This window comes from Gymnoscopelus microlampas (genome assembly GCF_963454915.1).
Source record: "Gymnoscopelus microlampas genome assembly, chromosome: 5".
In the NCBI taxonomy this organism is placed as follows: domain Eukaryota; kingdom Metazoa; phylum Chordata; class Actinopteri; order Myctophiformes; family Myctophidae; genus Gymnoscopelus; species Gymnoscopelus microlampas.
In genome coordinates, this window is record NC_139942.1 from 38,209,072 (window position 1) to 38,224,626 (window position 15,555).

At 41.9% G+C, this 15,555-nt stretch overlaps 1 protein-coding gene across 1 annotated transcript in view; it reads left to right on the plus strand.

The window, feature by feature from the left end:
• LOC311044664 (low-density lipoprotein receptor-related protein 8-like) overlaps nucleotides 1–15,555 on the plus strand; it is a gene marked incomplete at its 3' end in the record, with an annotated part of 99,405 nt that overhangs the window by 29,637 nt on the left and 54,213 nt on the right. The window contains exon 4 of the mRNA XM_084056375.1: nucleotides 12,247–12,375. Coding sequence (XP_083912501.1) covers nucleotides 12,247–12,375 — 129 coding nt within the window. The remainder of the gene's footprint in view (nucleotides 1–12,246; nucleotides 12,376–15,555) is intronic.

Here is a 15,555-nt window from a genome sequence, read left to right on the forward strand (position 1 = left end):
AACCACTTAGTTTCAACCTCTGCTACACAAATCAAGCGCCCCCATTCCACCATTCATGCACTCAAATGACGAGGTTCCAATGAGACCGACGGAGGCATTATCATTAAGATCCGGGTCTGTTGTCACTGTGCCGCGAGAGCAGGGACCCAAGTGTGTCACAGCCAGTACATGGAAATGATGGAGAAAGCGAGTGGAGGATGCAGATTGGACCGGTCTCCAGGCAGTACCGTACGTTACTCAGCGGAAGCCATTCTGCTCTCTCCGCCATGTTGAGCGATCATGCTTCTTAATTACTTTGCGTTTCGCTGGTGAGTGACTGAGTGAGTGAGTGGTGGCCCACTCTGCCTGTGTTGTGCCAGCTGCCTGCTCGGTGAGATTGCAGGCAGCACCGCCACGCGTCTCTGCAAGATGTCAATTACACGGGTCCAAGTCTTGTGTTTCATGAGCTGCTTTCAGATGCGGACGGACATTAACCTCCGATCTTTTGTTAATTGAGCAAACGCGCCGTGAAATGCTAACTGTATCTCTATTATAATGATATAATCATAACCCCCCCATGAAGGCACACAATCACATCTAGCACTTGACTGAAATGAGTGCTGGTTTTCGGCTGCCATGACAACACTGCAGGACGGAATCATCACAACAATCATGTTGTTGCCAAACACCCATGTTGGGTGAAGACCCTGTTCTGCGTTGGCAAATAGTGTAAAGGGTTTGGTAGTCACCACCAGGCCTGAATATTACTAGTGTTGTATAAAGGTTTTGTTGGGACATAACGCTACTGACCACTGACCAGTACTGTATGTGCATGCCATGCACGTTGAGTTTCCCCCTCCTTTCTGAGGCATGTTGGCAAAAGCCGAACCAACTTTAAGCTCCGCCTAAGACCCGAGGCTTCCCTCCATGAGTTGCTCACAAATCCGTTGAAACACTATGGCATGTTTCCTCACTGTTTACCTGCCTCTCCTGTACCCATGCTTACCACGGTGATGGTTATTCAGTGCAAGATGACCGGTTGTTGCTAAGTAGTGTTGATTTTGACAACACATTTTGATTCGGTTTTAATAGCCTTTTGAATCAAATTCCATTTAGTTTTAGTCATAAAAAGCCTTGATGGTGTTGTAATGGCTGATTTTACACTTGGTTGCATGCTGAAAATAGCCGATCTACAAGCTCACAACGCGTCGCAGCTTGTAGATCTGCTATTTTCAGAGTGCAACACCTGAGTGCAACCAAACATAAAATGACTTGTCTTTTAGTTCTACTGGATCTCTTCTCCACTCGTCCCTCCCCAACATTTTAATCTAGTTTTTATTTGTTGACGAATTGTCAATATATTTAGTCTTAGTTTTCATCATAGCTTAGTTTTTATTTAGTTCTTATTTAGTTTTCGTGAGTGAAATAGTCGACGAACATTTTTCGTCGATTTCGTTTTAATCGACGAAATCAACACTGTTGCTAAGAATTGTCTCTTTGCTGCTGTAGTGTGTTTGGGAAGAGTGAATAGGAGAGTTATGACACACGGCAAAGGTACAGTATAACTCCTCTAGTTTATAGCCAGATTCATACTTAGTTGTACGACGGTGTCTCTCACCAAAAATAGCTGATATACATCGCAGTGCGACACGTTGTGAGCTTGTCATTCGGCTGCTTTTAGCACGGGACCTTGCACCTCAATGCATTATGGAGCGTTAACAAAGGGCACAGCATACATCTTATTACATCTGTCAGGGGACACTGAGTTTCTCTCTCAGGCACAAACGGCACATTCTGTTCATCTTATTTCTCTGACATCTTTGGCTTTCTCGCACTGCTATTTGCCCTGTCCAAATGCGCATGCCTGCAAGAAATACACACACAAACTCACACAGACATTCTGGACCCAGCACAAATGAGATGTATGCCAAAATAATCTTCGTTCAGCGAGCAGGGTCCCAATTACATGCTGGAGTAGAGCTACACTGGCATATTAAAAATTCTAATTTTGGCTACCGTTTTCTTGCAGAGTGGGTTAGTAGCAGGCGCTGAAAAATCATCGACTCTTTGCGGAAAAACAGTGCCAGACTAATGTGTAATCAGAGAGTCATTTGGCCAGCACAGCTTGCTGTACGGTGGCTCTCTGTATGGTTGTTTGAGCAATGGCATTTTTCTGTGCAATAGGAGCCATCAGCCAGTCGGTGCTGGGGCAGGAAATTGCTGAGTTCAGCTTACTTTTTTGCAAGGCATTTTTCTGCCTGTACTTTGAAATAGCTCCCTGGGATCCAGCAGATGTAAGGGAAGGAGGGAACCTCACTTCACTTCCTCTTCTTCCCCTGAAAAATGCTTATTCACCTTAAAGCCCCCCTCAAACTGCCTCTACAGGGAGGAAAGCAAGTTTGCTCTGGCCACAGCCCAGGGTTTTACAAATTTGCTTGCAGTTGCTATTAAAATCTATTTTGTACAATGCTCTGTTGCATTACTAGCTTGGAGAGTTTTTTAATGAGAGAAACAAACATAGCATATGCCTGCTAGTCAGAGGAGTGTTGCAGGAAGAGATGTGTATATAACGAGAGTCTTTCAATTATAATACTTTGCTACTACCAAACATGAGGTATAAAACATGAAACCAAGCTACGGCTTGTGTCTGTTGTTCTGAAGTAAATGGCCAGATAGCAGATGCTTCCGCTAAAGTGAACTTGCACTGCCTGTCAATATGGAATGGAATGAAATGAAGACATGGAATGAGACACAGACAATTCAATGACCGAATTTTCAGAAGTGAGCAAACTTTTTGGATGGCAACCAATCCATCACATATAGTATAGATATAATTTGACTGGGAAAAGACAGCTTTGATCTGATTCATTGATAACACAGTAATATAATATGTAATATAATAATAATTATAATATACGTGTGTATTGTGCATGAATGAAGAGAGTGATGATGAATGAGAGAGTGATATGAGATTAATTAGAAAGCGTGCATGTGTGCAATAATAGATTTTCATGCAACAATATTACATATTTAACATGTTTACACTGTGTGCATGTGTGTGTGTGAGAGAGGGAAAGGCTGATCTATTAGAATCTTTGAGGAGTCCTAATCCTAAAATGTGTTTATCAGAACGTTCAGTCATCCCAGTTTTTTATTTTTTACCATAATTTGTTCATGAGTAATGATTTTCTTTATGTAAATCATCTGTGTTCATCACAATTTTACACAATTTTACATGTTGTTTTCATGTAGGAAGTGTATCAATTCTACCAATGTCACATTTGTGATGTTTTTCCATTTACAATTAAAGGGGCATGATTTTGTATGAGATATCGTATCAGATTGAAAAACATGGCTGACTAGTAAGAAACACAGCTGCACCAAACAAATGAATAATAAGTGGGCCCAGAGCCAAGGGCATACCGATGTGCAAGCATGATAGACAGTATTGACACACCTAAGATCTAACACACCCATTATTTATTTGATTAGCTGCAGCTGTGTTGCTTACATCAATAGTACAGTATGCAAAGAATCGATTGTATCGATAATAAGTACTTGTGCGTTGTATTTAGCAATTTTATTACAATTTTCCATTACATATCGCTACAATTGGTTTATTTATAAATGTGTGTAATCTCTGTGTTCATGTCAAGGTGCGGGTTTGTCCATATGTGTTCAAAATTTCAAATACAATGTCCAAGTATTTGCCAGAGAATCACTGGGTTTCCTTATTTATATCCATTATACATTTTTCCCTTAAAAAACCTGCACTCTCCACATGCAGATTAAAATATTTTTCTAAATAGTTACTGTATTGATTTTAAATCATTGAATCGTATCGTATCGCCATGAATGAACCAATATCGTCCATGTATCATATCGTCAACCATTGTGATGCGTATCGCATCGCTGTTAAAATGTATCGTTACACCCTTACTGTGTACTAAAAGGTCAGTGTTATGCAGCCTGCCATGTTTTTAACCTGAAGTGGAAAACAAACTGCAAAATCAGCCAAGGGTTTCATGCCCTTTTAAATAGGATGGTAATATAAATCTCTATAAAAGAAAAAGCCACAAACTGCTGTTACTGTTCTGACCAATGACTTGATTCTTCATCCACCCTTTCATATTGGCCAGAACATTTCATCCACATCACAGAGTGCTCTTTCCGTCCATGCGCATACGGTAAAACCCCGGTGAGTGCCACAACCATCTCTGGTATCCATCATTGTCTGTATCACCACAGGCCCCCTTCATGTCCTCCACCTACCCTTCCACATGTCTCCTAACTCCCCTACCTCCTCTTTCTCCTCCATGGACTCTACCTCGCCTATACCTCCTCCTCCTTATGCCCTCTACCTCCATACCCTCTGTTCCTCCTCCGTGACTTCTACCTCCATGTCCAAGGTTAGGCTTAACCACTTAAGCCACTGACTGGGGTCCCCCAGGGGTTATACTTGGTCCCCTCCTTAGTCGAAAATAGCCAATCTACAAGCTGTATGATTGTAGATCTGCTATTTTTGGTGAATGGTCGTTTATGTCATGTCTAGAATATGGATGCTAGGGTTCATGTGGTTACATTTAGTTTTACTTCTATTTCTATTCATTACTAGTGTTGGATTATGGTGATCTTTTATATTTGCATACCTGTGCTCAGTGTGTATGGTTGACAAAGCTTACCATTCTTCCCTGAAGTTCATTACAAAATGAAAAGCCTCACTGCTGTCAGTTATATACTTGTGTTTTATACACGTTATCTACACATTTTACACATTCAGAAAGCAATTGTTGGTATGCTCCCATCCTACCTTTGTGCTAACATCTCATGGAAAAGTACAGTATGTATGTATCATATTATCTCTCAGCCTGGAATAGGTTGCAGAGTGAATTGACTAATTAATCTTATGAAATGTGTGTAAATCGAAATTGAAAGAATTGGAGGCAAAATCGTTTGACTGTCCTTGTTTCCAATTAGTTTTTTTAATTAACCTTTTACTCTGCTGTGATAATTGCTTTTATGGTTGTGTTTGTGTGAAACTATTTGTTTTTATTTGTGTTGCTTCTTATCTTGGTCAGGCCTCCCTTGAACAAGCACATAATTTGTGTTAAGCTGCAAGTAGCTTTCTGGTTAGAAATATTTCTTTTGACGGAGGTGCCTTGATGAAAATCAATCTGTAGATATTGAGCTTCAAACCTCTCTTTTTTCTATTCTATTATGGGGAATGAGTGACAGGGCCTCGCCTCCGCTTACTGGCTTAATGGCAGGGACGATTTGCTTGCTAAAGATGTTTGTGCTGTATATTTATCATCGCACTGCATGCTTGTCACTTTACTCTGTAATGTAGGCTGCTTTTCATGCATATAGATGTGTCTACCCAGAGACTGTGAAATGCACCCTTTCATAATGGCAGTGAATCTACCAATACAGGTACAGCAATGCAGCTTAGCTTGTAGTGCACAGTGCACAAACCCTGGTAGTACGGCACTGATGCTAATGCACTTTGCTGATAACATTTTCCTTTTCCTGTGTCTTGTGTGTCTCTGCTACACCTGATCCATAATTCAGGGAGAGGGACAGGGCCATGCTAGCCTGGTCTAATGAAGCCGTAAATCTGCTTGTGACTCATGTTAGCAGAGCGCTTTGTGTCGTTTCAGCTCGGGGGTAGAGAGGCCAGATTATCTAACCCCCACCGTTCAACATCAGACCAATAGTCAAACGAACGAGCACGTGCACAGTACACCTACATTTTGGCACACACACACACACAGATGCACAAATGAGATCACTACTGTAGATGCACGATGAGTAGCGATCTAGGCTAGCGTAGCCTAGTGGCAGTCTCCTAAAGTGCTTGCACACTGTACGATTTTGACCGTCTTATCTACCTTGTCAGACAAGTGCAAGTTCAATTCAGTTTACCTGTCACTTTTACCAATCTACAAGCTGTATGATTGTAGATCTGCTATTTTTGGTGAATGGTCGTTTATGTCATGTCTAGAATATGGATGCTAGGGTTCATGTGGTTACATTTAGTTTTACTTCTATTTCTATTCATTACTAGTGTTGGATTATGGTGATCTTTTATATTTGCATACCTGTGCTCAGTGTGTATGGTTGACAAAGCTTACCATTCTTCCCTGAAGTTCATTACAAAATGAAAAGCCTCACTGCTGTCAGTTATATACTTGTGTTTTATACACGTTATCTACACATTTTACACATTCAGAAAGCAATTGTTGGTATGCTCCCATCCTACCTTTGTGCTAACATCTCATGGAAAAGTACAGTATGTATGTATCATATTATCTCTCAGCCTGGAATAGGTTGCAGAGTGACCGTAGCCTAGTGGCAGTCTCCTAAAGTGCTTGCACACTGTACGATTTTGACCGTCTTATCTACCTTGTCAGACAAGTGCAAGTTCAATTCAGTTTACCTGTCACAGTGTGCAATGGCCTGGCAGAAGAGGACTACATGGGTTGGCAGTTCTCCAAATGGATATATACTCTATTTTACCAACTGATATCTACATGCCATTGTATTGCCAATCTGTCTGCTCCGATGCTTAAAGGACAACTTAGTTATTTTACAACAAGGGTTATTTTATTAGTTTGTAATGATAATAATTGCTGTAACAGGCAGATTCACGTTTTGGCCTATAACTCTTGAACTGTATAGGCCAAAACGTGAATCTGCCTGTTACAGCGCCACCATGAGGCTGATTTGAAAAATGTAGGGTGGCATTTCTTCCTTGGCCGAGTGGTGATGTGCGTACAAAGATTCACGGAAATCGGAGGCTGCGTTCATGACTATTTACCAATGGACCGAATGCCCCCGCCCCCCAGTTAAAAATCACTAAAATCACTATAATGATAGAAAGCAATACGTGATTTTTTAAAACACTCATCTTTTAATTATTATCATTACAAACTAATAAAATAACCCTTGTTGTAAAAAAAACAAAGTTGTCCTTTAAACACAAAGCTGGTGCACTTTTACCGTAAAGGTATTGGTTTATGTTAACACAAACCATGCCCTTTCTGTTATTCTATACGTGTTGGTAACAGTTATAACAGTTTGCCATTGATTGGTATCACCACCATGACCTCTAGTTTATAATATAATAAGTTTTGCAATATACGACAAGCTCACCTTTAGGGAAATGGGTCAGGGACAGATTTTAGGGCCGCCCACACCAAGCACTATAACTATAGCTATAAGTTTAATGTAGTTAATTAGCTTGATGTCTAGATGGGGTTAGATTTGACCCAACTTTGATGTCATCCTCTCATTAAATGGCCTTCCTAGATCCTTAATTTCGGTTTACCCCTTACCCTTAATCTTAAAGGTAGAGTAAGTGATTTTTTTTGTTAAAATACGTTTTTAGTTAAAAAGTTAAAGATCTATATTCTGATAGTAATCCTTGCTATTGCGTGTTTGTTCGATAACAGGGGTCTACCTGTCAATTCAGCTCTTCAATAATCACAAAATACATTTTCAGTTGGGTTGCCAATTTCAGCCAATCAGGATGTTCCAGTTCCAATTTTATCTGCTCCTTTGTGTCATCACATCCAATTTAACTTGTTTATCCTGTATCCTATATGAGTTCTCTCTCCTTATTGGATAACATTGGTATCCCGACTTGAAAATGCATTTTATGTATATTGAAGAGATGGAGAGACAGGGAGACCCCTGTTACTGAAACACTCTATAGCAATGATTGCTATCAGAATATAGAGCTATTTAACTTAATTTAAACAAAAATACAGTATATAACTTACAGCACCTTTATACTACCTCATTAAATCACCTTTTTCAGCTCTGACAAATGTCGGTCCCATTTGTTTGTGTCTGTGTACTTACTTTATAGTCTTGGTTTAAATTTGATTTCTTAATGTCATGTTACTTTAGTGTGAAATTGTGACAATGACACAATTTCACGGTCAAAGAACCAGAACCAGTTCTGTGTTTGTGTCTCATAATACAAAATTGCAACTAATATCATGGCACATTTTTCATCTCCACAGTGTATACTAACATTTACCCTGGAGTCCCTGTTTTAGGCAAACAAATAAATTAGCAAATCTTTAAAAGAAAATGCATTTATTTGTATTTAAAAAAGTAGTGCAGATTTACAAACTCACAATGCGTTGCACTGCCTCATGTTGTGACCTTGTTGATCGGCGATTTTTGCTATTTGTCATACAACAAAGTACATGGTGCTTAAAACAAGAAACCATGGGTGGCATTGTGAGTGGCATTGTGGGTGGCAGTGACAAAATGCAACAGCAAAGAAGAGAGCTACAGTGATGAGACCTTGTCAAGTTGAGGTGAGCACTGACTTGGCTCTTGTAACTGACGATGATGAATTTCAGAGCAGGACTCCTGCCAAAGACAAGATAGACAAGACAAGATGGGGACTCATTTTTTTAAAAACCCGCCTGTGACCAACACAGGCTCACTCCATCAGTTTGTCTAGACGAGTAATTGGCTTTTATTATATTGCCTTTGTCTTCAAGCAAAAACCCATTAGTCACTTATTCATTCCAAAGGAAAAAAGAAAAGATGCTAGATGAGTCAATAAATGCCTAGTGGAGCTGTGAAGTAGGTTGGCACACAACTGATATTTGGATCTCTCGTTCACGGCGGCGAGGAGGAGTGTGGATTAGGCGTAGGCTTCATAAGAAAGCCATCGGTTTAAAGGATGCGACAGCTCTCTCTTCCCTGCATGGCGGATTGTGATTCTCCTCCAGTCTCTGTCCTCCCTGACCCCTCCCTGTTCGTTCTGCTTGGTATGGACGGCTTTGGTTGGTCTTAAGCATAGGAGTCAAAAAGGTCATTCAGGAGATGGTTTTCATCTATCATTCGCTCTTATATACAACATCGCATGACAGTGTCTCTTGCCGATGTGAACTGATTTCAAGCTGACATGTTCAACAATCAGTTGTTAGGATTTATATTGCTCTTAGCATGGCTCCCTTCTGCTTCTTTCTGACTCTCTCACATGCACACACACACACACACACACACACACACACACACACACACACACACACACACACACACACACACACACACACACACACACACATTAATTTGTTCCATTTAATACAAAATATCTTTGGACCAATAAATCAGCTTAATTGCGTTTAGTGAATGTGTTATTCTCTTTGTCATTGTTGAAAAGTAAAATTTTCCTCACCTCTTTCATCTTCTGTCAGATATTTCTCTCTGCCTTCATGTCTCCCTGTTCTCTCTTGGTTTGGTGGCGTTTTTATGTATGATTGTGCTGCCTCTCTGCCCATCTACCTTTTCTGCTTGCTTCTTTTCATTTCATTTTTCAGCATTTTTTGATACGAATTGGGCTTTGACCAGAACTGTCATTCGTAAGCCTTTCACTCGATAGGCAGAAATACATCTATGAATGTAGCAAGCCGTACGTTGGTCCCTGAGCACTAGAATCACCCAGCGCTGCACTGCAGTGTTTGTGGTATTCCGGTCTCAGGGTCAGGACCTGGCCGCATCAGCGCTCCTTGCAGCTCTCTCTTGGCTCTTTTCGACAACAAGAACTAAGCGAACCGTGCCATGTAATGTATTTCACAGGTTCTCGTTTAGTTTCAATACGCTATGGCTCAGTTTCATTTAAGGTTCTCGGAACCTACTGTCATTTGGGACCTGCTCAGGAGCTAGTACTACTAACCCTGAACCCATGGAAGGAGCAAGCGGTATTGTTACCAGACACTTTTCAAAGATTTTCAAAAATAACACAAATAGCCGATCTACAGTACAAGCCCACAACACGTTGCATCGCGACATGTTGTGTGAGCCTGTACATATTTGACATCTCTTTAACTGATAATTATAATTGCTTTTTACCCCTTTTTCTCCCCAATTTAGACCAATGCCAATTGATTCCTCCCCACACACATTTCTGTGTTGTTACTGCTGTTGTATCCTACTGACTCACCTACGGACGTAGAGCCTTCATCATATTCCTCCCGCCCAACACTCCCTGCTGACAGGTGCCGCCCCAGCCCGTAGGATTACGTGCAATGACAATGATCACCCTCCCCGTCCGGCTTGCCTTCCCCCGAACACGGGCCAATTGTGTTTGTGTAGACACTCGACAAAGCCGGATGCAGAGAGGTTTTTCTTGTGATGTACCACCCCTTCAGGAGTAGCTCTGATTATAATGGAAAACGTAAACAAAAAAACTATCACAGAACTTTATGGGTTCTGGAATGTTTGAGTTATGGAAGGTCCTGGATTACCCTTCGTAGTCGAAAAGAGCCGTCTGTCTGTCACTCCTCAGGCACTAGCTTGCCTTTTTCACCACCTTTTCCCCCAGCTGTCCTCCTCCTCATCCTCCTCCATCACACCTTCATCACACCTCCAGAACACGGAGACACTCAGACAGGACTTCCAGAGACGTGCATGCCTGGGGCGAGGATTGAAGGTCGCACTGTCAAGCCGCCGTATTTTGATTCTTATTCATGGCTTTGTCTGAGGCAGCCATTTCATAAAGGTGGCTATCTATCTACCGTCTTACTGGCTTTTGTGCTGCCCCTGACTCCTTACTGCATAAGAAGTTACTTTTCCCTAGCGAGATAATTGTAATTCTAGATTTCTTTCTACTGCACTACACAGTTCTAGGGGACACGGTACACAAACAACAAAGCATGACCCCAGTTGTTTTGCTAAAAGGGATACGCATTTAGCATAAGTACAGTTGTTTTTAATTATCTCATTTGGCATACATGCAGCTGTGTTTTTATTTACACTAGATGTCTGAGCAGAACATCTCTCAACATCTTCTGGTGCACAAAGCTAATTGCACCTAAAGTTGGCAGAGATTGTGCGAGAGATTCATTCGGGGCCCTTAATGAAAATAACCTCATAAATGATATTAATTAGCGAGCTTGCTGTCAGCACATCGTGCCACAAATTAGCCTCTGTTATCCCATCGCTCGTCAGAATGTAATAGTGTCAATCCAGAGAGCCAGTGTGCTTAACAACGCGTGACTCCAGAGACTGAAAGTTCTGTGGACGCTCACCTGAACATGCCGTAGCAGTTAAGACAATGACACTGTAATAGAAAACATAAAAAAAAACAATAACAACACAGAGACAAAGATGAATGACTTGTCCAGTACACTGACCCATTGATTTAGTTATGGAGATGGGGTTTTAACTGGCCTGTAAGCAGAGATGCATAATTATGGACAGCATGTTCACCACTAAACCCAGACTAATCTGGATCAAACTTGCCTCGTGCCAACTACAGCATATTGACAGGAGGAAGGATATTGAAGGAGGCTGGGTTGTTATTTTGCTTGGTGATCTATTGTGGATTCTCATTTTCTTTTTGGATATAAACCAGGATAGCCCACTTTAACCCAGGGTTTAGATTGGGGGTATATTTTCGGCTGTTACACTTGTGTCAGCTGCCGGATTGATTGAGTAATGGAGTTGTTGTCTATGGCTGCAGCTATCGATTATTTTCTTAGGGATTATTCTATTGATTACTTCTTTGATTAATCACATTTATTTTTATATATTAACAAATTCACACAAAAGATTATTGACATGACTAAATTGATTAGTCCACTTAAGCCAGGGGTGCGTGCAGAGGACAATTTTGAACTGAGGGGGACAAATTTTGAGCTGATTTTGCTACTGTATATTACCAACTGCTGCAGAGGTTCAAAGAGAAAGCTCCAAAGTGTGTACATTGTGTACACAAGAGCATGGTCTTCATAACACAAATCTCGTGTTTAATCCATCATTCATCCACGTGAGTTCTTATTTATTTTCGGTTTCGACAGGTGGCTTGGCTTCAACAGAAATCGAATTTCCTCTAAAATATGCCCAATTTCAAAATAAGAGCGACTTGTAATGATTAGTCAACGCTGGTTTTATTTAAGTCTACTTACAGGATGTAGATAGACTAACTTAGAAGTAGGTAACAGACCGTGGCATATCTGTGATTCTGGTCATCATCGGAAGTTTACATTTTTTCTTCTTCTCAAAAGATGGGGGGACATACCCCCGCCCCCATGGAACTGGGTACGTCAGTACCCAGTTTACTCCCCCCAAATGTCATTATTTTATTATCGATTATCAATTATTTATAATCAATTAGTCAACTGTTAGCTATTGTGGTCTATCAGCGGCAGCGCTGCTGCTGTTCTTATCGTTGGTTGATGCTGTGTTTATGAGCCCACCACAGTGATCCTTATGTCCTCCTCCGTGTGTGCCCCCCCACAGGCAAAGGGACGTGTCCTCCGGAGAAATTCGACTGTGGGGGCGCCACTAACAAGTGTGTGTCGTTATCGTGGAGATGCGATGGAGAGAAGGACTGCGAGAACGGGTCAGACGAGGAGGACTGCGCTGCCGGTGAGTGTGGTCCGGTGTCTGTCTGTTACGTGGGAGTTTATTTGGAGGACCAGTCTCAGCGGCGTGTGCACTAGTGATGAAAAAAATATATACCGTATTCCAAAAGAGATTTTTTCAATAGTTGTTGGTCTTTAACACATATTCAAGACACAGTCCGTATAATTCGGATGTTTGTTAGAACCGAGATTCGTCCTTTTTTCTTTTCTTTGGCCTTCAAGTTCTCGTGATGTTTTTCATCTCACTCGTGTTCCAGAGGCTAAAGGCTTGAAAGCACAGCAGGAGGTATGCTATCAAATGGATTTCAAAAAGGGGACAGATGAGTTAATGAGCACTTGCACCAGGGAAAACATTGCTTTGCTGTTCAATATTCCATGCAAAAATCTGTGGCAAAATAAAATAGGCCTGCCTCTCTGATCAACGACCTCATCTGAACGCTCAGTCCTCAGACGTCGTGCATGTCGACAACGTGCGCCCCCCCCATCCCCCCGTTTCCCCAGAGTGACTTCTCTTGGCCTACTTCTAAGCTGCTGTGAAGAATCGTCTTTTCCCTTTTCGCGCTCTCCTCCACGTTGAGGGAGAAATGATTGAGGCGACAGGCCCATAGGGGCGGGAGGGTGTGTGTGTGTGTGTGTGTGTGTGTGTGTGTGTGTGTGTGTGTGTGTGTGCGTGTGTGTGTGTTTGGACTTTGAAGATTTTGCACTGCAGCACGTGGCAGGAACGTGACAGAAGGAGAGAAGAAAAGATCCATTTCCGTGTCATATCCTCATATGTAGACCATTCTGTATATTTTCTGTTGTCATCTGCACACTTACAGTAGGTTTAAGTGTGCAGAGGTGTTCCGACTGTACTACGTCTGATCAGTTCATGTATATTTTTTGAAAAAAATACAAGATATATTCAGAAGGGAGAACAAATACATTTGTGTGTGTGTGTGTGTGTGTGCGCGCGTGCGTGCATGCGAGAGAGAGATGATTGACTAAATAGAGCCTCCTTCATGCAGAAAGAGAAGAAAATATTGGAGAGAAAATATATCACCAAAACATTCAGATGTTTGCTTGTAGTCTTGAGGGGAACTTCATCTTGGCCAGACTGCTGAGTTAAATGTCCACGTCAGGCTGGCAACAAGACATTTCTAATGTGCCCAGTGCCACATCAGCCTGCGAGGACGTCTTTTTCTGTGTCCTCCGATCTCAAAGTGGCCTCACACAGTGGTTCACACCATAGCAAGTGGGCAGTGATCCCATCGACTAATACCCTCTTAGCTCGTGGGGCTTTTCACTGCGCCATCCATTGAGACCCACTCTAGCCTGGACTAATCCTTTTTACATTCTAATGTCTGTATTGACGCGGGGTCTAAGCCTTTCAATAGTGAATCAGGGAAGCCTGCCAGCCAGTCTGCTTGGCTGGCTGACCTCCTCCCCGAAGCTATGCTGATAGTTATAGGTTCCAGGAGGCAGACTGTGACCCTAACGCTGGTACATTACAGGGCTACAGATAGTTGTTAATTAGTGTTAATTAGTCCTGATCATGACACTTCATCTGAGTATTGATTGGTCTTCTTCGTCTGAAAGATGATATCTGTGGGAAAAAGGAGAGGGAGAAATTGACTTGAGGACAAACAGAAAAAAAGCTCTTGAAGGTTGTCTCACTGCTGGCCATTCTTAAGGCTTCATGCATCAATATCTGTGTGTGACTGCTGTGACTGCTGTGCGTGCGTGCGTGCGTGCGTGCGTGCGTGTTTGTCTGTCATAAGTGCTATCAACAGAGTTGTTGTGGAGACCTTGAGTAGAGGCCACACTTTACAGTATTTTAGCAGGGCTAGGAGGACGATAATTGATTTTCTGCCGTCTTGCGACTTAGAAACGTTAGCACATTATATTGCTCTTAATTACGAGCAGCCAAAGCCTTCACATCTTTCATTTGCAGAAGTAAAAAGTGGCGAGGGAGGATAGCTGGAATTAACACATCGGAGCGAGCACGTCTCACTGCATCTGCTACGATGGCTGGCTAGCAGTGACAGAATTCACTTCAAAGGAGCCTTAACCTTGCTGTATGTTTGTATTTAGAGGCAGAAGGTGAAGGAACAACGGTGGAAAGCAGGCTGTAAACATGGTGTGTGTATGGTATAAACACCTACTGTACTGATGCAGGGACATACAGCAGATAGAATGAGAATACATTATTATACGTGTGCAATGTATTATCCCCACACCAACCCCCACAACTCACAAAACACAGATGCGCACACACACACACACACACACACACACACACACACACACACACACACACACACACACACAGACAGACACACAGACACACAGACACACACACACACACACACACACACACACACACACACACACACACACAGTGTCTAGTATTAGTAAATGGTTTAGAGGTCAATAATCTACACCGGAGCCATTATTTGCCATTATGCCATCTAATTTATGCAGTGTAAGTCAACCAGTGTGAGCCAGATTTATTGGCACATGGACATCATTTGGAACGTGTTGCAGGCTGTGAGCCACTTGGCTCATACCTCCTAAAATTTCTAGCGGCTCATGCTACGTCATTTAAACCCTATATACTTGGTCGTACAGCTGTTTAACCACTTAAACCGTATATACTGTATACCTTGTTGTATGTCAAAGGCAATTGTGATCTGCAAGCTCACAACACATCGCAATGTGCGGCATCGTGAGCTTGTACATCCGCTATTTTTGCCAAATGTTAGCCTGTTTTTTCTGAATGTGAACCTATTTTCGCCGCCAATTTTTGGCATAGTTTTGCAGAATGTTTGCCTATTTTTGCAGAATGTTATCTATTTTTGTTCAATGTCCGCCTATTATGACATGCCTACAATAGGAATCCGAGGGCTCATATGGTTAATGTCTCACAGGTGAGCCGATGTACAGGATTGAGTATAAATGCACAGAGAGCTATGAGCCATAGCTTGTCTTAAACTTAAACAGTATAAACTAGGCTTTAATCTTCCAATCAGCCATTAACACATTGATTGCCAAGATATTAAACATAGTTTTCTATCCCCTTGCCAGCGTCTAATTACCTCAATCTGATGATATTTGAAACGCCGTGGAACCGACATTGTGTCCCAAAAACACAAACAAAATAGTCCCCGTGGGTTAGCGGAGGGATCTGTGGATCCATAGGAACGAC